The sequence below is a fragment of the Lepus europaeus genome, chromosome 5 (genome assembly GCF_033115175.1).
Source record: "Lepus europaeus isolate LE1 chromosome 5, mLepTim1.pri, whole genome shotgun sequence".
NCBI classification, from domain to species: Eukaryota; Metazoa; Chordata; class Mammalia; order Lagomorpha; family Leporidae; genus Lepus; species Lepus europaeus.
This window is the reverse complement of record NC_084831.1, coordinates 86,156,936-86,179,705: the sequence shown is the minus strand read 5'-3', so window position 1 is coordinate 86,179,705 and position 22,770 is coordinate 86,156,936. Positions and strand designations below refer to the sequence as shown.

Below are 22,770 nucleotides of genomic sequence, written 5' to 3'. Positions count from 1 at the left end.
GTTAATCTGATCAACGGCTTCCTGCCAAGGTGGGGGTGGGGTGAGCTAAGGGGTTGCTGTGTTGCCCTCCCAGTGGCAGGTGGAAGACTCCAGTGACTTTGCTCACAGAAGCTATGACCTAAAAGGATGAGGGTTTGGGAGTCAGTCAGGCAGGGGTGGGAGTCCTGGCTCAGCTCTTTGCTGGTTGTATGATCCTAACTTGTCCAACTTCAGTTTCCCCATGGGTAAAACTTTGACCACAAGGCTCACTGTAAAGGGTAGATGTTGTTGGGAATAGTAAATAAAGTCATGTGGGAAACGACCCTAGCTCCCTCAGACTCAACCCAGTAAACTGCAGCCATTGTTTCCATGCAGGAGTGGGCAGACTTCTAGGAGAGCTCTTTAGGTGTTTTTTTTGTTTGTTTGTTTGTTTGTTTTTTGTGTCCAACTCCTCAAACCCACATCATGGCTAACCATTTAGTATTCACTTATTCAGTAAATGCTTTGCAAACAGTCTGTGTGTTAGCGTCCTTTCCCTTGTGGAGCTCACTGTTGGGCTGGAACCGTACAACGTGGAAGTTATCTGTTACCACGGCAACAGGATATGAGGCTATAAACCCAGCCATCTCACAGGGGTCTGTTGAAATCTGCATTTTTGAATCCAGGCATCTTCTTGGGGTGTAACAGGGGGCTCTTGTGGAGGTGTGGGACACAGCCCTTCCTTGGTGGAGCTAGGAGACTGGGCTGCCAGACTGTTGGGAGGGTAGGGTCGGGGGAGCAGCCAGCAGAGCTCCGGCAGGGTGGTGGTCAGCCATGGGACCCTGGAGGTGCTTCCCATCTGGTGTTGGCAAAAACCTTCCACCTTTGGCAGACACAGCCTGAGGCCTCTAGCTTAGAGTTTATGGGATCATATATCTGTTATCTGAAGCATTTATAGAGTGTTAGGTATTGCCATATCTTCCAGGGACAGTAAATGTGGCAAGGACCTGTTCCAGCTCCCAGCCCACTGACTCACCACTTACATTGACATTGGGCAGGTCAGTGAGCACTTTGGGCCTCTCCTGGGAGTCAGCAAGGTGAACTTGAAGGGGCCAATGCCCGTCAGCTTGGTAGGAAGGGCAAGGTACCGCAGTCTTGGGGATTTGGTAGTAGGGTATAGGTTTCACCCTTCTGGGCTTTGCAGAAGTTTCGTGATCCAGCCCCTCCCCACCTCACCCCCCTTCCCCACTATCCTGTTTGTTCCTCAACAACCAACACCCACACAAAGCTAGCAGGTATGTTTCTCATGAATCACAAAGAAGTCATTCATATTTCTTTGATTTTCAGGTTGTATCCTTACTGTTTCATGTGTACTTAGACAACACAAACTCTTCTCTCAAGTCCAGCTCTCATTCTTCCTCCCCCAGAAGGCCTTCATTAACTTCTCTAGCATATGTTGACCTCTCTTCTCTTACATCTCCCACTAGGTGACTGTTTACTACCTTATTCACTAATTTGTTCAGCGCACCAGCAAGCCTTCCCTGTTCTATATGAAAAATACTTCCCAAATCCGACAGCTTCTCTTCGTCTCCCATTTGCTGTCTCTCCACGTGTGCATCAGCAGGAAGCTGAATCAGAAGCAAGGTGCTTGGACTTGAGCCAGGCACTCGGATATGGGATGCATCTCCAGCAGCATCGTAACTGCTGCACGCTCACTCACCCCAGTCATCACCATGTCCTCAGCCCACCTGGCTCCTTTGTTTTTTCTGCTCCTCCTCACTAGAGAAGAAGCACCTTCAGGAGAGAAACCATGTCTGTCTTACACACTGCCATAGTCTCAGACTTCAGAATATCCATAGTTTATTAAATATTAAATGCCCCCTACATATGAGGGACTGAAAATCAATAATTGTTATCACTGATTAGTGATACAAATGCCCATTTGGAGCAGTTTCTTAAAGGTTGTCCATGAAACTCTGGTAGTCTATAAATAAAGAATTTGCAAGTTGGTTGATTACTTTCAGAGAAAAAACACATAAAGTGGTCTTATTTACATACATGTAATTAATTTAAAATGTAAGATTAATTTGTTTTCCATAGTAATTCAATTACTTGATTAATTGTTTCATGAAATTTATTGTCAAGACTATTGGTCAGTCGTCTAACTCTGGTGATAAATTATAGATTACTTTGGACATATTTCACTTTATGATAGTGTTAAAAATCTTAGTTGTAAAAATCTACTTTTTTGTTGATTGTGTTGCAATAATTCTTTCATGACTCAAGAGTAGCTCATTGAAGAGTAAAATTAACAATGAACATATTATTAATAGGGCAATAGAGAGTAATGCTGTGACTGTAAATATTTAGTAAGATCACAGTATAAATATGCACCATCAATCTGTACAAGCAAGGACAAGGTAATCTTTAAGAGTGTTGATTTATCACGGTAGCTGAACAAAGGCTCAAATAGAAGACACAGTGCTTAATGAAAATTGGACTTCATTGAGTTGTAAATGGTCCCAAGGGAGTTGGTTCTTTTGATACTTTCGGAGCTATCAAAGTTTGACATGATTTCTATTTTACATATTTATTTTTATTTTTTTGAATGGCAAGACAGGCGCACACACACACACAGACACAGAGAAAGAGGAGTTGTCCATCTGCTCATTCATCCCCCAAATGCCTGCAATAGCTGGGGCTGTACCAGATCAACCTGAAGCCAGAAACTCAATCCAGGTCTCCCATAGATCCAAGTACTTGACCCAGCACATTCCCAGGATGCATTAGTAGGAAACTGGAATCAGAAGTGGAGCTAGGACTCAAACTCGGGCTCTCCAGTATGGGAAGTGGGCATCCCAAGCAGCATCTTTTTTTTTTTTTTTTTTTGACAGGCAGAGTGGACAGTGAGAGAGAGAGACAGAGAGGAAGGTCTTCCTTTGCCGTTGGTTCACCCTCCAATGGCCGCCGCGGTGATCCGATGGCAGGAGCCAGGTGCTTCTCCTGGTCTCCCATGGGGTGCAGGGCCCAAGAACTTGGGCCATCCTCCACTGCACTCCCTGGCCACAGCAGAGAGCTGGCCTGAAAGAGGGGCAACTGGGACAGAATCCGGTGCCCCAACCGGGACTAGAACCTGGTGTGCCGGCGCCGCAAGGCGGAGGATTAGCCTAGTGAGCCGCGGCGCCGGCCACAACCAAGCAGCATCTTAACTGCTGTGCCAAACGCCTTCCTCTGATCAATTTTCAAACCACATACGCTTACTCCTCTAGTAAATCAACTCATGTTGCAGCGTTTGTGTAGGAAACTGATGGATTTTGTTAATAAAGGTAGAGACCGACATTATAGAGATATCATTCAAAGTTGTATTTCTTAGAGCAAAAAATATATGCAAGTCCTATTACTATGAAGACGCTTGAATAATCAGCTTTGGCAAGTTAATGATAAGATAAGCATTGGGGGCCGGCGCCGTGGCTCACTAGGCTAATCCTCCGCCTTGTGGCGCCGGCACACTGGGTTCTAGTCCCGGTTGCCCCTCTTCCAGGCCAGCTCTCTGCTGTGGCCAGGGAGTGCAGTGGAGGATGGCCCAAGTTCTTGGGCCCTGCACCCAATGGGAGACCAGGATAAGTACCTGGCTCCTGCCATCGGATCAGCGCGGTGCGCTGGCCGCAGCGCGCCAACCGCGGCGGCCATTGGAGGGTGAACCAACGGCAAAGGAAGACCTTTCTCTCTGTCTCTCTCTCTCTCACTGTCCACTCTGCCTGTCCAAAAAAAAAAAAAAAAATAAATAAATAAATAAAAATAAAAAAAAAAGATAAGCGTTGGGCTTAGAAAGAAAGCAGAACAAACTTTGACACAATTCTTTTATCAAAATATTTTGTTGAAAGTAAGAAACAACTGAATGTGGAACCTGACTTATGGTTAAAGCAAAAACAGTTTTATCCCTCTCATTGTTTGGGAATGATTATTTAGAAACCATTATGTTTTATGTATACAGTTTTAAATGTTAAAATAGGTCTCTTATTAAATATGATGGGTTGGACACATGTCTTTATTTCCTATTTCATCCCAACATTGTCAATAAATGGATGTTAGAAAAAAAATGGAATTTGCTATAATTCATGATGGAGTAGCAGGGGTTACATTTACTTGCCACTGTAAACAACTAGAAACTGAACAACATGTATGGAACAACTGTTTTCTGATACTGAATGAAAGCTAGCACAGGATTCTAGTCTTAAAGAAATGAGGTGAGCTCTACCATTATCTAGTTTTCTACCTGGAGGCACATTCCAGGCCATGGAGAAAGGAGGAGATCCAAATGAGAGCACAGTGACATCACGGAGTAAAAGGGAGACTGGAGTTTGAGGGAAGTTGAGGTGTCTAAAAGGTACAAGGAAAAATCACAGACAAGGAGGAGTTATGCAGAGAATGAGCTCTAGAACCTGTGTTGGAGTCTCCTTAATCTTTTTTGAATGGTAAGAAACAGTAGTAAGAATCTGAAAATTTTTCTAAGTTTGATGAAAACGCTATGACAAAAATCCAAGACCAATGAACCCCAAGCAGGATAAATACATAAAACTCACACAAAGATAAGAGTTACTGCAGACTTGTCATCCAAAGAAATGCAAGCCGGGAGACAATAATATGGCATCTTTAAAGGGCTAAAAGAGGGGCAAGCATTTGGAATAGTGGTTAAAACACTGCTTGGAATGCCTACATCCCATATTGGAGTATCTAGATTTGAGTCCCAGCTCCTCTTCTGATCTAGCTTCTTAATATGCACCCTCAGAGGCAGCGAGTGATGGCTCAAGTACAATAATGCATTATTATTTCACATACCGAATAAAACTCCTATCCTTTGTACTACAATTATCATACATTTCACTTCTATGTTTGGTCTAAACATCACCACACATAGTTAATTTTTGCTTTAAATAGTTAATTGTATTTTAAGTAAGTTTTAAAATGAGAGGAAAAAATTTCTTCTATATTTACCCACACATATGACATTTTAGGTACTCTTCATTCTTTTGTGTACAATCATGTTTCCGTCTATTTTCTTTTTACTTGAACAACTTTTTTTTTTGAACCATTTCTTACAGTTCAGTACATTGACAACATATTCTTTCAATGTTTTTGGTATGAAAATCCTTTATTTTGCTTTCATTTTTGAAGACTTTTTTCACTTGTTTTCAAATTGTCACTTTTTTTTTCCTTTTGCACTTAGAAAAAATTTTTAGTTTATTTGAAAGCAACAGATAGGTCTTCCATCCGCTGGTTCATTCTCCAAATTCCTGGGACAATTGAGGTGGGGTCAGGCCAAATCTAGGCAATAAAACAAAAATTATTTCAAAAACCAAGAAAATTGATAACATCTAGATAGATTAATCAAAAGAAAAGACTCAAATTCCTAACAGCTGAGAAAAGACACATTGTTAAGATCCTATACAGATAGGAAAATATTGTGAATAACTATGCAAATACATTCTAAAATTTAGATGAAATGGAAATGTCTTCTCTAAAAGACACAGATTTCCAACATTGATTCAGCAAGAAATAGTCCTAAATACTCATATTTCAATAAAAGTAATGTATGGAAATGTTCCCACAGAAAATTTCCGGGTCAGGTTGGTATCACTGGTGAATCCTATCGGATATTTAAGGAAGAAGTAATGTCAATCCTTTATCCATGCAGAACTTTCAGAAAATAGAATCTGAGAGCTCAGACACTGATAGGGTGGTGCTGTGGGTTGGGTTGATACTTGCAACACCTGCATCTTATATCAAAGCGCCTGGTTTGAGTCCCAGCTACTCTACTTCCGATCAATCGTCCTGGTAAGGCACCGGGGAAGTGGATGATGGCCCATGTACTTAAGCCTCTGTCAACGAAGTGGGGACCAGAATGGATTTCCAGGCCCTGGCTTTGACTTGGCCCAGATCTGGCTTTTGTGGTCATTCAGGGAGTGAACCAGTGGATGGAAGATCCCTGTCTTCCTCTCTCTTGGTGTCTCTCTGTTGCTCTGCTTTCCAAATAAATAAATAAATCTTTAAAAAAAGAATGGGACATTTCACTTTCCAACTCATGTTTTTCAGGCCAATAAGAGAATATTTAAAAATGTTCATGGAAAATGGAATTAAATGCTAAGTTTTGGGGTGGGTTTTGACCTTGTGGTTCAGATGCAGGTTAGGAGACCCACTTCTCACATTACAGGGCCTGGACTGGAGTCCTGGCCCCAGCTCTCAATCCCAGCATCCTTCTACTGCAGACCCTGGGAGGCAGCAAATGTTGGTTGAAGTAGGTGGGGTAATGCCACCCATGTGGAAGACTGGGTTGAGTTCTCAACTCCTGGCTCTGACTCATCCTAGCCCTAGCTGTTGTGGGCATTTGAGGAGTGAACCAGTAGATGGGAGCTCTCTTTTTCTCTATCTGTCTGCCTTTCAAAACATTATTGTGGTACAGAAAAATGTTTGAAATCCGTGCATACAAAGGGTCTTCAGTAAATTCATGGAAAATTTGCATCATGAATAAATAATGCATGGGTTTCAGATATTTTTGGCATCAAAATAAACTGATCTTTTGATTGCACTTTTCCACAAACTTTTTGAAATATCCTTATATTACTTTGATTTCAAAAACTGGAAAAAGACATTACAAAGAAAAATTGCAAACCGGTATCCATCATACACATAAGCAAAATTCTTAATGAGCTATGAAAGAAATTAATACAGCAATATACAAAAAGGAAAACACATTATGGTCCAGTGGGGCTTATCCCAGGATGCAAGGCTAATACAGCATTTAATATAAAAAAAAAAGTAATTGGGGCCAGTGCTGTGGCCTGCAGCACTAGATCCCAAATGGGTGCCGGTTCATGTCCTGGTTGCTCCTCTTCTGATCCAGCTCTCTATGGCCCAGGAGGGCAGTAGAAGATGGCCTAAGTCCTTGGGCCCCTGCACCACATGGGAGACCTGGAGGAAGCTCCTGGCTTCTGGCTTTGGTTTTGGCTTGGCTCCAGCCATTGCAGCCATATGGGGAGTGAACCAGTGGATGGAAGACCTTTCTTTTGGTCTCTCCTTCCCTCTGTCTATAACTCTACCTCTCAAATAAATTTTTAAAAAAATCTTAAAAAATTATAATTTACGGCCGGCGCCGCGGCTCACTAGGCTAATCCTCCGCCTTGCGGCGCCGGCCCACCGGGTTCTAGTCCCGGTCGGGGCACCGATCCTGTCCCGGTTGCCCCTCTTCCAGGCCAGCTCTGTGCTGTGGCCAGGGAGTGCAGTGGAGGATGGCCCAAGTTCTTGGGTCCTGCACCCCATGGGAGACCAGGATAAGCCCCTGGCTCCTGCCATCGGATCGGCGCGGTGCGCTGGCTGCATCGCGCCAACTGCGGCGGCCATTGGAGGGTGAACCAACGACAAAAGGAAGACCTTTCTCTCTGTCTCTCTCTCTACTGTCCACCCTGCCTGTCAAAAAAAAAAATTATAATTTACATTATTAGCAGGTATGAGGAAAAATACAATCATTTCTATAGGTGCATTAAAAGCCTTGGTAAAATTCAACTTTATGATGTAGAGACAGAGACCTCTTAGCAAACTATGTCAGGGAACTCCTTTGACTTGGCAACGGGTCTCTATGACACTTAGAGCTGACATTACAATTAATGGTGAGAGGCTGAACCCTTCTCCTCTGAAGGCTGGGGACAGAGAAGAATGTCTGTGCTCACCACTCACATTCAGAGTCATTCTGAAGGCCCTAGCCAGGGCAGTAAGGCAAGACATACAGATTGGCAAAGAAGGAGTATAATCATGTGTATTTGCTGATGACATAATGGCATTGAAGTAAGTATTCTACAAAAACTTACTAGAACTCATAAGTAGTAGGAAAAGTATTCAGTCTTTCTAAAAATGGCCTAGAACCCTTATTCTGTAGACATCATTACTTCTATCACCAACAGGAGTAGCTGGTTTTCTTGGTGTGTGTGTTGCTTTCCACAAAGAACTTAAGAATTTAATCACAGAGGACAAAGTTGTGACAGGTGTGTGCTGGCAAACGGATCCTTACAGAAATGGGTTAGAAAAGTCTTCAACAGCTTCCTGTCCCACTTGGTAAACATTCCTTCTCTGCCCTGGAGGCTTGAAAACGCCTGAAAGTGACTGACTGGTTTTGCCAAATTTGGAAAAGCCAAGGGCTGCTTGGTGTTTCTATGGTGTCCCAACCTATAAACCAAGCATGGAGGCTTCAAACAAAACTCTGGGCCTTAAAAACCAAATGGTGCTATAACTCCAACGGGGCACCCTTGACAAGCTCAGCTCTCCCTCTGGTGACAACCCTTGTTTTGCGATGGAAGTGGGGGATCTCGGTTTAGCTCATCCGGACAGGGTGGCTGCCCCCATCCCAGGTGAGTTTTGATTCAGAGTCCTGTTTTGAGTTCCCTCTCTCTCTCTCCAATGCTTTTTTGTTATTGCTGTTGATGCTTAGTAGGATGAGCCATCAACGTGGAGTTTGAGAACTGTGTGCCAGCAATTACACTGCTAAAAATGGCTGACCTGGTGTTGGGTAAATCTCTCTGGGTCTTAGTTGGCACAGTTTTAAAGTGAGGGATTTAGACTGCCTCAGGGAGTTTCAAACTCTGTTTCCTACCAGTAAGACTCTTTGTACAAAGGAATCTCATCTGGATGCCCAACATGGAAAACGGTGGTGACAGGGATCTGCTTGACTTGCAACTGGACTGTCTTCCGTGGGGCCATCCTGAGTGTGACAGTCTACAGTTGTATCTCTTTTTCTTCAGTGATGGATAGTGTGTTAGTGGGATAATCTGAATCTGAGGAAGACAAGGAGAGAAGGATGTGGGAACAAGTAAGTTAATAGTTATGATCTTCTTACCAAACATGAAAATAAGATATTGCAGAAGGTATTAGTAAAATGTTTCTCTGAAAAGTCTTACAAATGAAATTACATTAACTTATATGTATGCCAACTTCTGCACATTACAGTGCTGACAGTGGCCACTGCCTTGGCTGTATGACCCTAGTAGGTAGAGGTCAGATGAGCTTCTAGCGGGCCTTGCTTTTCTTGCTCATCGAAATAAAAAAATTTCGTTGCTGCAACACTTCCTTTTGTTGCTGTCTTATTTCTGTCAGAGGCCCTGTAAGCTTTCTTGGGCCAAGGGTCATCCAGAAAATAACGAGCTTCCACTTTATGCAAACTAGAGCTAGGTGACTGAGACCTTGCTTTTGGTCTGCAAGACACGGAGTTTTGCAAGCCCTAAGGGAGTGCAGTTTCCTGAAGATGTTGCAAAGTGGTTGCCTTTCTTCTGAAGTCGCACAGTTATTCTCCTTTGCTTTGGTTATGACTGCAGAAGCACTGGAAAGCAAAATGAAAAGTAGCACCTTGGAGTGGGCTTTTCTTCTTGGGCCCCAGTGGTGAGGCCAACTCACTTAGATGGATGGGTTTGTACCACAGCTTTCTTGTAAAGGTATTTTGATCAAATTCCACCTCCCAGTACCTTCACTGGCAGGCAGTTTTCCAAAAACATTTTCACTAAGGGTGGGACAGAGGCTTGGGCATTCAGGGAAGGCTGGATGTTTGAGGACGTTTTATAAAAGTTTGTATTTTTGCCGGCGCCGTGGCTCAATAGGCTAATCCTCCGCCTAGCGGCGCCGGCACACCAGGTTCTAGTCCCGGTCGGGGCACCGATCCTGTCCCGGTTGCCCCTCTTCCAGGCCAGCTCTCTGCTGTGGCCAGGGAGTGCAGTGGAGGATGGCCCAAGTGCTTGGGCCCTGCACCCCATGGGGGACTGGGAGAAACACCTGGCTCCTGCCATCGGATCGGCGCGGTGCGCAGGCTGCATCGCGCCAACCGCGGCGGCCATTGGAGGGTGAACCAACAGCAAAAAGGAAGACCTTTCTCTCTATCTCTCTCTCTCTCACTGTCCACTCTGCCTGTCAAAAAAAAAAAAAAAGTTTGTATTTTTAAAAAAATTAGAGTTAGAGAGTGAGAGTGAGAGCGAGAGAACGCTTCTTTCTATCTGCTAGTTCACTCCCCAAATGGCTGGGTCTCTCTCATGTGGGTGGAGGGAAACAAGCGGTTTGAACCATTCTCCAATGGGTTCCTAGTGTTAGGGAGCTGGATCAAAAGTAGAGCAGCCAGGCTGTTAGCATTGCAGGCAGTAGCTTAACCTCTTTGGCCACAACACCAGTCCCAAAAGTTTATATTTTGATAGTTTAATTGGCAAAGGACACATGAATTCCCAAAGAAAATGAGCACTATGGGAGAAGACAAATTCCACTGGGGCATTTCTTCAGGAATCACAGAGACCAGCCCTAGGCTGCCACTGGCTCACACCCTGCAGCTTCCAGGCTGTGTTGCATATGCAAGGAGGGGTTAGGATTCCCAACTAGGGCTTTGATGTCAACCAGCCTGGTTACAAAAGCGCCAGGAATCAGTCCCAAGCTCAGAGTTAGGACACTGTAGGCACAGGTCAGATGGAGGTCACCCCTGCTCACTGGCTGCCAGCCCAGCACGGGTGGGCTCCTGGACAGCCTTACTCTTCTCTTCCTACAGCACTTTTCATGTGAGGCTGTTAAAGGTTTTCAAATTTCAGAATGATACCATGGTATCTTGTTCCCTAATGAGTAGGAAGCTCAAACAACTTTCAGACATGAATATAGAGGCACGAGATGCTAAATTATACCAATTATACCTTAAGGAGTCTCCACTAAGTAGGTGAAGCCCAGTGGGGTTTCAAGAGAGAATCTCAAGGGATTGGAAACATTCAAAGGGCAAGATTGAAAAAAAAAAAAAAGCCATAATTCTTTGTACCAGTTCCTAAAGTATTTAATGAAAAGTGAAACTGAATCACACTGTTTACTTTTCAGAGTAAAACCTACTTAGAATTCAATTCTTCTCTGAAAGAGGAACAGGTATGTTATGAAAACACTTTTTCCATTCTTTGAAATTCTGTTTACAAGAAAACTGGGGGATTGTGCTTCACTGAGGGAACCCTTTCCATCAGTAATGAAGAATACCACGAGGGGACCAAGGAGTGGTGTTCTGGAGAGGAGACAGTGCAGAGCACAGGTGCGGACCACAGACTGGGCTACACATGCCAGGCCTCGGGGACCACGTGCTCCAGTATTGCCAAGCTCGAGAGCTAGCCTTTTCACCAGTGCCTACTCTTCCTTTTCAGTCTCTTTAGGATCCTGTAGGAGCGGAGAGCAGGCATGACTTTCCGTGGGTGCTCACTGGAGACTGTACAGAACTTCCCGGGCCAGCACCAAACGTGAAAGCCACACAATGAGCTCTCCTATTGCTCCATTGGTGGCAACACACATGTTGCACAGAGCAAAATGTTACACAGAGCAATGGAAAGCATGCTGATAGGAAGATGCTTCTGAGAGGTTGGTGATCAGCCCTGTGATAGGTAACCTATGGAAGATGCAGCTTAGAGATGGCTGCCCGATTCTGCTTAGTGATGGCTCCAAGAGTGATGTGCCCAGCAATGGGAGCAGCTGACTGGCCAGCATTCTTGGAGGATATGACACTGGCAATAGTGGTATGAGCCATTAGCACGGGTGTATAGGTTCTCTTCATATATATGTATATATATGAATTTGGGGGCTTGGGCCCCTGCACCCATGTGGGAGACCTAGAAGAAGTTCCAGGCTCCTGGTTTCAGCATGGCCTGGCTCTGGTTGTTGTGGCCATTTGGGGAGTGAACCAGAGGATGGAAGATCTTTCTCTCTCTCTCTCCCTGTAACTCTGCCTTTCAAATAAAATAAATCTGAAAAAAAGGATTTGTCTCCTCTCCCATCTATTTCACTTGATCATTTATATCTGCACAAATTCACGTGTATTTTGTACTTTGGGTTATAATTCACCCTCATGTTCTTTTGTCACTGGAACTATTTCACCATTGGCCACTGGTAGCTCTTTCAGGTTGGCTCCTTGTCTCTTTGGCGTGCTCCCCCTCTTTTACTTTGGAGCACTTGCTCCAAAGGTTCTGGTACAGGATGCTCCAGGCTTATTTTGTATTTTCCCAGTACCACCATGGAACTAGCTATTTTCTCAAGGAGTTTGGTTCCTTTTATTGGAAAATGATATTTAGAGATCAAGACCCAGCACAATTCTTTGAACCAAATTCTGTTTCAGTCCTTCCAGGCGACCATAAACTTGGCAGGAATGTGTGGGAGGCATATGCAGCATCAATAAAAGCAACTGGCCCATCAGCGACCTGATAGTTATGGTACACTTGGGCATTGATCTGTTTGTATTCCTTTTTTTTTTTTTTAAAAAAAAGATTTATTTATGTGAAAGGCAGAGTTACAGAGAGGCAGAGGCAGAAAGAGAGAGAGAAAGAGAGAGAGACAAAGAGAAAGAGAGAGAAAGAGAGAGAATCTTCCACCTGCTGGTTCACTCCCCAAATGGCTGCAACTTCTGGAGCTGGGCCGATCCAAAGCCAGGAGCTTCTTTCAGGTCTTCCACAAAGGTTCAAGGGCCCAAGAACTTGGGCCATCTTCTACTGCTTTCCCAGGCCTTAGCAGAGAGCTGGATTGGAAGTGGAGCAGCCAGTATTTGAACCAGTGCCCACATGGGATGCCGGCACTGCAGGTTGTGCCTTCACCCCTTATGGCACAGTGCTGGCCCCTCATATGTATTCCTAATGTTTTGATAATGAGCTGCTGGCTTCTCACTGAGGCCACCAGACCCACAGGATTTGGGAGTTAACTGAGGAGTTAACTCTGGGTACAAGGAAGGAAGATGTAGGGATACAGCAGTTTCTTCCTCTCTTTACCCAAAGAAGGGTCACTAGTAGGCCAGAGAGAGGGGCCCTGTTATCACCTGTAGTTTTTAACATTTCTATTAAGGTATAGTCTATACACATAAAATTCATGTAAGCACATAAATAATTATTTTTAAAGTTTATAAAATTGTGCAAAAAAAAATCACAATTAGTTGGAGAACATTTTCATCACCCCAGAGACATCCTCTGTGTCCATTTGCAAACAACCCATGCTAGGCTCATGCAACCACTATTCATTTTATTTTATTTATTTATGTTTTTAAGGATTTATTTATTTATTTATTTGAAACTCAGAGTTACATAGAGAGAGGAGAAGAGGCAGAGAGAGAGAGAGAGTGAGAGAGAGAAAGAGAGAGATCTTCCATCTGCTGGTTCACTCCCCAATTGGCCACAATGGCCAGAGCTGTGCCGATCTGAAACCAGGAGCCAGGAGCTTCTTTCTCGTCTCCCACGTGGGTGCAGGGGCCCAAGGACTTGGGCCATCTTCCACTGCTTTCCCAGGCCACAGCAGAGAGCTGAATTGGAAGTGGAACAGCCGAGACTTGAACCGGTGGCCGTATGGGATGCTGGCACGGCAGGCATGGCTTTACCCACCATGCCACAGCACTGACCCCAACAACTACTAATTTGATATCTGCTTTAGAGAGTTGCTTTTTCTGGACATTTTATATAAATAGAATTGCACTAGATGTGGTATATTGATCAGAGAGCTTTCACTTAGTCTGTGTTTGAGGTTCTTTCATGTTGTGGCATGTATGAATACTCCATGGATATAGTATTTAAAAAATCCACTTCCCAGTTAGTTGGTCATCCTTTGGATGGTTCATAATTTTTGAGTAATATGAGTAATACTGCTGTGAACATTTGCCTACGAGTCGTTTCTCTTCTGATTGAATACTGAGTAAAACTGCTGGATTATATCGGAAACTTATGTTCAACTTTTCTTTCTGGAATTAAAAGGTAATTTTGGGGGTACAATGCAGCATTTCAACATATATGCATAATTTAAACCAACCATGCCAGGCATGGTCTCCCTTTTTTAAAAAAAAATTATTTATTTGATGGAGTTATAGAGAAAGGTAGAGCCAGATAGAGAGGTTTTTCCATCTGCTGATTCATTCCCCAAATGACTGCGAAGTCCAGAGCTGAGCTGATCTGAAGCCAGGAGCTAGGAGCTTCTTCCAGGTCTCTCACACAGGTGCAAGGGCCCAAGGATTTGGGCCATCTTCTACTGCTTTCCCAGGCCATAGCAGAGAGCTGGATCAGAAGTGGAGCAACTGGGACTCGAACCAGCACTCATATAGGATGCCAGAGATGCAGGCTGGGCCTTAACCCACTGCACCCCTCCCTGTCTTTTATGTTCATTGTCGCCTACCAGCTCTTCTGTTCCAGTTTTTAAAGTTTATTTATTTATTTGAAAGGCAGAATGAGAAGAAGGGAGGGGAGGAGGGAGTGGGGGGAGAGAGAGGGAGAGAGAGATACTCATTTTCCATCTGCTGGTCCACGCCTCAAAACAGATACCAACAGCTAGGACTGGGCCAGGCTGAATCCAAGAGCCAAGAATTCTACCTGGGTCTCCCACATGGGTGACAGGAGCCCAAGTACTTGGACCATCATCCACTGCCTTCTCAGGTGAATTTGCAGGAAGCTGGATGGGAAGTGCAGTAGCCGGGACTCAGAACCAGCACTGCAATAAGGAATACCAGTGGTGACGCACCGCACTGCACCCACTGGCCCCTATTCCAGTTGTTAATGCAGAACTTAGTAGTCATCATGATCTAGCTACCCAACTGTGCTGCAAAACACAGAACCTGTTCACCCTACTGTGTTTGGTACCCGTTATCTAATCTCTCCCCACTTCCCTCCCCAATACTGCCAAGCCTCTAGCTAGTCACTATTTAAAAATTGGATTGAAGATATTCTTTTTAATTTCTACATAAAGACAGAACAAGCAGTATTTGTCTTTCTGTGTCTGGCTTACTTCACTTAAACATAATGATCTCCAGGTCTTTCCTTTTTGCTGCAAATGTCAGGATTTCATTCTTTTTTTCACGACAGTAATATTGTATTCTGTATTTTTAAGCCATTAATGGACATCTGGTCTTATACCATATCTTTGCTATCGTGAATTGTGCCACAATAAACATGAGAGTGCAGGGATTTCTTTTATATGCTTACTTCATTTTCTTTGGGCCTATTCCCAGAAGTGGGATAGCTGGGGCATATGGTAGATCTACTGTTAGTTTTCTGAGGACTCTGCATACTCTTTTCCATGGCTGTTCTAATTTACATTCCCACCAATGGTGTATTCAGGTTCCCTGTTCTCCATAACCTCAGCAGCATCTGTCATTCTGACTTCCCTCATGGGTACTGATACTGAGCATTTTTCTTCATATAGTCTTCTTCTGAGAAATGTCTTTTCAGGTACTTTGCTCATTTTATTAAAAAAAAAGATTTATTTATTGGAAAGGCAGAGTTGGGCGGGGGGAGGATCCATCTTCCATCTGTTGGTTCACTCTCCAAATGGCCACAATGGCCAAAGCTGGGCCAATCCAAAGCCAGGTGCCAGGAGCTTCTTCTGGGTCTCCAACATAGGTGCAGTGGCTCAAGCACTTGTAACATCTTCTACTGCTTTCCAATGCTATTAGCAGGGAACTGGATTGGAAGCAAAGCAGCTGAGACTCAAACCAGCACCTATATGGGATGCCTTATTGTAAGTAGTGGCTTAACTCACTATGCCACAGCGCCAGCCCCTCTTTGCCCATTTCTTTTTTTTTAAGATTAATTTATTTATCTGAAAGAGTTACACAGAGAAGGAGAGGCAGAGAGAGAGAGAGAGAGAGAGAGAGAGAGAGAGAGGTCTTCCATCCGCTGGTTCACTCCCCAGTTGACTGCAATGGCCGGAGCTGCGCTGATCCAAAGCCAGGAGCTAGGAGCTTCCTCTAGGTCTCCCACACAGGTGCAGGGGCCCAAGGACTTGGGACATCCTATACCAATTTCCCAGGCCATAGCAGAGAGCTGGATTGGAAGTGGAGCAGCCAGGACTTGAATCAGTGCCCATATGGGATGCTGGCACTGCAGGTGGTAGCTTTACCCACTATGCCACAGCGCCAGCCCCCTCTTCCCATTTCTTAACTGGACAAATTGTTGTTTTGTTGTTGAGCTTCTTAAGTTTCTTATATAGTCTAGATATGAATCCTTTGTCAGATGAATGGTTTGCAGTCTTCACTCATTCTGCAGGTTGTCTCTTTACTCTGTTGTTTGCTGTGCAGAAGCTTCTTAGATATAATCCCATTTGTCGAGTTTTGTTTCTGTTGCCTATGTCAAAGTCTAGGAAGTGCGTCCCCCCTTTTTTTTCCTAATCATTCCATGTCATACATTTAGATCTTTGATGCATTTTGTACAGGGTGAGATGTGGGTGTGTGTGTCTTGATGTTTTGTATATGTATATCCAGTTTTCCCATTTAATTTGTTGAAGTCTCTCTCTTCTGTAGGGTGTGCTTTAGCTTCTTTGTCAAATATCAGCCAGCTGTAGATGTATGGATTCATTTCTGGGGTTTCTCTTCTGTTATGTTGGCTGATTTGTCTATTTTTATGCCAGCATTATGCTGTTTTGGTTCCAGTAGCCCTATGGCATATTTTGAAATTTGTTACTGAGATGTGTTCAACTTTTCTTCTAAGATTTCTTTGGTCATCCTGCTTAAGTTTCAAGAAACTGCCAAACTGTTTGCCAAAGTGGCAGGGCCAGCTTTTTCTGCCTTCCAGGTGTGTTAGCAAGAAGCTGGGTGGATGTGGAGCAGCCAGAATCAAACTAGTACTCCAATAGAGGTTGCTGGGTGCAGTTGATGACACTGAGCCACAATACTGGCCCCAAAGTTTCATAGTTTTAACTCTTACATTTAGGTCTCCGATTCATTTTCAGTCTATCTTTGCACATGGGTAGAATAAAGGACCTAAATTATTCATTTTGCATTTGATACTCAAATGTTCTAGAAGCATTTGTTGAAAAGACCATCTTTTCCCCACTGAATTGCCTTGGCGCATTTGATGAGAATTAGCTAGCCATAAATGTTAGGGTTGATTCTTGGGCTTTCATTTCTGTTCCATTGATCTATAGTGCCCTTTACTTTTCTTTTCTTTTTTTTTAAAGATGTATTTATTTATTTATTTATTTGAAAGGTAGATTTACAAAAAGGCAGAGGCAGAGAGAGGTCTTCCATTTGCTGGTTCACTCCTCAAATGGCCACAGCAGCCGGAGCTGGGCCAATCTGAAGCCAGGATCCCAGAGCTTTTTCCTGGTCTCCCACATAGATGCAGGGGCCCAAGGACCTGGGCCATCTTGTACTGCTCTCCCAGGCCATCGCAGAGAGGTGGATCGGAAGTGGAGCTGCTGGGACTTGAACCAGCGCCCATATGGGATGCTGGCACTGCCACAATAGTGCCTTTCCTTATATTAATACCATATTCTTAGTTACTGTAGTTTTGCAATACATTTGTTATATATTTATTTATTTTGATTTGCTTGAAAGCAGAGCAACAGAGACACAGAAATTTTCCATCTGCTTGTTCACTCTCCAATTGCTTACAACAGCTAGAGCTTGGCTAGGCTGAAGCCAAGAGCCTGGAACTCCATCTGGAGTGACAGAGATCCAAATACTTGAACCATCATTGGCTGCCTTATAGGATTTATTAGCAGGAAGCTGGATTGGAAGTAATGTATCAGGAACTCCAACTGGAGCTCTGATATGGGATGCTTGTATCCCAAGTGGCAGCTTAACCTGCTGTGCCACAACACCTACCTGTTTTCAAATCAGGAAGTATTCCTCTTTTTCAGAACTTTTTGGTTATTCTGAATCACTTGAATTTCCAAATAAATTTTTAATTTTTTTTTCAAAGATTTATTTATTTACTTGAAACTCAGAGTTACACACAGAGAGAAGGAGGGGCAGAGAGAGGGAGAGGTCTTCCATCCGCTGGTTCACTCCCCAGATGGCTGCAATGGCTAGAGCTGCGTCATTCCGAAGCCAGGAGCCAGGAGCTTCTTTCGGGTCTCTAACGTGGGTGCAGGAGCCCAAGGACTTGGGCCATCTTCTACTGCTTTCCCAGGCCATAGCAGAGAGCTGGATCAGAAGAGGAGCAGCCAGGACTAAAACCAGTGCCCACATGGGATGCTGGCACTGTATGCGGTGGCTTTACCAGCTATGCCACAGCACCGGCCCCTGAATTTCCATATAAATTTTAGGATCTGTTTGTCAATATTCAAAAGTGCTTGCTATGATTTTGATAGGAGTGGTACTAGATTTGTATATCAATTTGGGAAGAAATGTTTATTTATATTTTAGAGTTGGAGAGCCTGGAGTGGGGGTAGTGATGGGGAGAGTATGAGAATGCTCACATCTGCTTGTTCACTCCCTAAATGCCTGCACTGGCTGGGGCAGGGCCAGGGTGAAGCCAGGATCTGAATCAGATTTCTTTTCTTCTTCTTTTTTTTTTTTTTTTTTTTTGACAGGCAGAGTGGACAGTGAGAGAGAGACAGAGAGAAAGGTCTTCCTTTTGCCGTTGGTTCACCCTCCAATGGCCGCCGCGGTAGGTGTGCTGTGGCCGGCGCACCACGCTGTTCCGATGGCAGGAGCCAGGTGCTTCTCCTGGTCTCCCATGGGGTGCAGGGCCCAAGGACTTGGGCCATCCTCCACTGCACTCCCTGGCCACAGCAGAGAGCTGGCCTGGAAGAGGGGCAACCGGGACAGGATCGGTGCCCCGACCAGGACTAGAACCCAGTGTGCCGGCGCTGCAAGGCGGAGGATTAGCCTAGTGAGCCACAGCGCTGGCGATCTGAATCAGATTTCTAAAGTGCGTGGCAGGGACCTAGTTACTTAAATCATCACCACTGCCTTCTCAGGTCTGCATTGCTTTGAACCTGGAATCAGGAACAAGAGGCAGGCACTGAACCCAAGCAATCTGATATGGGACACAGGTGCCTTAACTCACCAGGTCAAGTGACTGCCCCAGAATCGTTACCTTAACAATAATGTATGCTCCAATGAATGAACATGGAATGCATCTACATTTATTTATATCTGCTTTAATTTCTCTGAATGCTTTATACTTTCCATTTATTTATTTTTTTATGATTTACTTATTTATTTGAAAGTCAGAGTTACACAGAGGGAGGAGAGGCAGAGAGAGAGAGAGAAAGAGAGAGAGGTCTTCCATCTGATGGTTCACTCCCCAATTGGCCACAACGGCCGGAGCTGCGCCAATCTGAAGCCAGGAGCTAGGAGCTTCTTCCAGGTCTTCCACGTGGGTGCAGGGGCCCAAGGACTTGAGCCATCTTCTACTGCTTTCCCAGGCCATAGCAGAGAGCTGGATTGGAAGTGGAGCAGCCTGGTCTTGAACCAGCGTCCATATGGGATGCCGGCGCTTCAGGCCAGGGTGTTAACCTGCTGTGCCACAGCACCGGCCCCCTATACTTTCCATTTTAAGTGTTGTATTTCTTTAATAAATTTATTCCTAAGTATTTAATTCATTTTGGTGTTGTTGTGAATACAACTGTTCTCTTAATTTTGTTTTTGGATTTTCTCATTGCTAGTATACAAAAATTGACTTGTATATTGATACTGAGCTGTGACCTTGCTCAACTGGATTAATTCTAGTCCACTCTTTTTCTGTTGTTAGATCTTCAGCCAGTTGGATGGGATGAACTCCATCTGGGTCTCCCACAAGGGTGGCATGGACCCAAACACTTAGGCCATCTTCCACTGCCTTTCCATGTGCACCTGCAAGGAGCTGAATCAAAAGTAGAGCAGCCCAGGCTCATGCTCTGATATAGGACAGCTGTCAGCATTGCAAGCGGCGGCTTAACCAGCTGTGTCACACTGCTTACCCGGTAGTTTAGTTTGCAGTCCTTTCCCAAAAAGACTGTACGTCACAGAGTACAGCACTCAAGTGCAGAAAGTTTATGTGACTTGGCCACAGAACCAATTATTGGCAGAGACAAGAGAATTCCTATTTCTGCCTCCCTGCCCACAAACCTCCCCAGCCCTCCTGGCTGCTTTCTGGTCCCTTTCCATGACTGGGCTTTAACAGCTGCCGTTTCCTCCAGTGTCCAAAGAACAGATCAGGAGGCCAGCATTGTGGCACAGCAGGTAAAATCACCATGACGCAGAGGGCTCACGTTTGTGTCCCAGCTGCTCCACTTCTGATCCAGCTCCCTGCTAACGGCGTAGGAAAAGCAGCAGCAGATGGCCTAAGTGCTTGGGCCCCTGCCATTCATGTTGGATACCAGAGCTCCTAGCTTTGGCCTTACTCAGCCCTGGCTGTTGCAGCTACTTGGGAAGTGAATCAGCAGATGGAAGACTCCTTTCTCTGTCTTTCCCTTTCTGACTTAACTCTTTCAAATAAATACTTAAAAAAAAGTATAGATCTGCTTTTAACTTTTTTTTTCTTTTAGTAACCCCAAATTGTCTGAGACCGCCCCTTCAAATGTTCTGGAGGTCTTCCTAATTTGCTTGTTTGACAGACATTTTATAAAGCAACCCAAATTCTCAAGATTCTTTTTTATTTTTTAAAAATATTTATTTATTTGAAAGGCCTAGTTATGGGGGTGGCGGGAGAGAGGGAGAGGGAGAGGAAGGGGGGGAGAGGGAGAGGGAGAGAGAGAGAGAGGTCTTGATCTGCTGGTTCACTCCCCAATTGGCCACAATAGCTGGAGCTGCGTTGATCCAAAGCCAGGAGCCAGGAGCTTCTTCCAGGTCTCCCACGTGGGTGCAGGGGCCCAAGGACTTGAGCCATCTTCTACTGCATTCCCAGGCCATAGCAGAGAGCTGGATCGGAAGTGGAGCAGCAGGGGCTTGAACCAGCGCCCATATAGGTTGCCAGCACTACAGGCGGTAGCTTTTCCCACTATGCACAGCGCCGGCCCCTACATATCCCATGTTTAAAAACCTTCAGTCCAGAAAGTTCTGAGATTCTTGTGTTTTGGACTTATGAGATTAACTATGTTGCTTAGGCCCATTTTACAGCTTCTTTAAAAGAATAATGATTAGACTTCCAAAGGGCTTCATCTTAATTTGCATTTATTGACCTAATTGTTGTTCACTAGAATCTAGAAGTTAGATTGGGAGGCCAAAATAATAACTTTCTCAGCTTTTGGTTAACTTATATGATGGCTAGAATCATCCAGAAAAATTAAGAGGTAATTATATTTTCTTGAATACTCATTCAAGTTTCAACTTAAGACTTCATCTTTCATTTTCAAATGAAGATACAACGTCTCGTGGGTAGGTTTCGTGGACTTGGTTATCCTTGCTGGAGTAATGGTTCTCCTCTATCTGGGAAAGTCATTCTCTGCAGTTAGGCACTGGGAGGTAGGCGTTCTTTCTTGGAACAAAGCTAATTATCAGTTACTACCAGATTCCCACTGGGGCTAGAATTCCAGAAAGAGGGAAGAGAACTCCATCTTCTATTCTGCCTTCTTGGATTATATCTGTGAAGCAAAAAAAGACAGTTTGAATAAAACATCTAAAATACTTTATCAGCTGTTGTCTTCCCAACATTCCATTTCTTCCCCACTATGTAACAGTGGTTTGAGTGGAATAGATCCAGCTTCATGTTAAACGTGAGGGGTTGGCCTTGACTGATATAGGTCAATTGGAAAATCCCTTCTTTTCCCCATTCCTGAATGATTCGGTTATCTCATAGCATTCCTGGGTTAATGTGCACTGGGTAGGGTTGTACTTGATCTGTGTGAAGTTCAAAACTCTCACGAGGACAGTGTGCTATGTATAAACTGGGAACTATTTTTTTTTTTTTAAGATTTATTTATTTATTTGAAAGTCAGAGTTACAGAGAGAGAGGAGAGGCACAGAGAGAGAAGTCTTCCCTATGATGGTTCACTCCCCAATTGGCCACGATGGGCAGAGTTTTGCTGATCCAAGGCCAGGAACCAGGAGCTTCCTCTGGGTCTCCCATATGAGTGCAGGGGCCCAAGGACTTGGGCCATCTTCTACTGCTTTCCCAGGTCATAGCAGAGAGCTGGATCAGAAGTGGAGCAGCCAGGACTCAAACTGGCGCCCATATGCGATGCTGGCACCGCAGGCGGCAGCTTTACCTGCTACGCCACAGTGCCGGCCCCTAAAACTGGGAACTATAGAACAATTGTGTCTCCTCTGGTAGTCAGCTTCTAAGATGACCCTGCATGTTGCTGCCTCCTGGTACTCATGTCCCTATATTTGTTCAATTCTCTCATCTTGAATGTAGTCTGGACCCAGTGACTTTCCTAACAGAATATAGAGAAAAAAAATGTGATGGGATGCCACTTCTGAGACTAGTTACAGCAAGACTGTGGCTCCCACTTTGGGGGTCCTCTCTTGCCTGCTCGCTGAGGGAAGCCACGTGCCACGCTGTGAGGAATACTATAGACAGGGCCACCCGGCAAGGAATTAGGAGAAGTCTCTGGAAAACAGTCAGTGAGAAACTGAGGCTCTGCGCTCATTAACCTGTAAGGAACTAAATCCTCCCACTAGCCATGTGCGTGAACTTGAAAGGAGACCTTCCGGTTAGGCCTTCAGGTGACACTGTGGCCCTGCGCTGGCTTAACTGCAGCCTCAGGCAAGAACGGGCCAGAGGCTCCCGGCTCATCTGTACTCAGGTTCTCGACTCACAGGAACCGTGAGATAAACAAACGTTTGTTTTAAGCCACTAAATTTGAGTGATCTGAAAAGCAGCAAAAAATAATATATTATCCTAACAGGAGTTGGAGCTATATATTTTCCCTGTTAGTTGGAAGCATATTAGCATATACTACCTCGTAATGATCTTGGAAAGGTTATTAGGCATTAAAATGTTTACACGCAAATGAATTACCATGGTATACAAAAATCATACAGAAAAAACCTATCTACCTACTTAAACTGTCTCCATTTCTCATATGGAAAATTATATAATAAGGCCTCATTCATTGACAGCCCCTTATAATACTGACAAAGTCTGGGCCTCTGATTACTAAACA

At 44.4% G+C, this 22,770-nt stretch overlaps 1 protein-coding gene across 3 annotated transcripts in view; it reads right to left on the bottom strand.

The window, feature by feature from the left end:
* Positions 1 to 18,661: 18,661 nt before the first annotated feature.
* The window catches only part of RPAP2 (RNA polymerase II associated protein 2), a 103,491-nt gene continuing 99,382 nt past the window's right edge, over positions 18,662 to 22,770 (bottom strand). For 2 of the 3 annotated variants that reach the window (XM_062191735.1, XM_062191737.1), the window contains one exon: positions 18,662 to 21,246. In XM_062191735.1, coding sequence (XP_062047719.1) covers position 21,246 — 1 coding nt within the window. In that variant the 3' untranslated portion in view covers positions 18,662 to 21,245. The remainder of the gene's footprint in view (positions 21,247 to 22,770) is intronic. The other variant, XM_062191734.1, reaches the window with a different exon arrangement.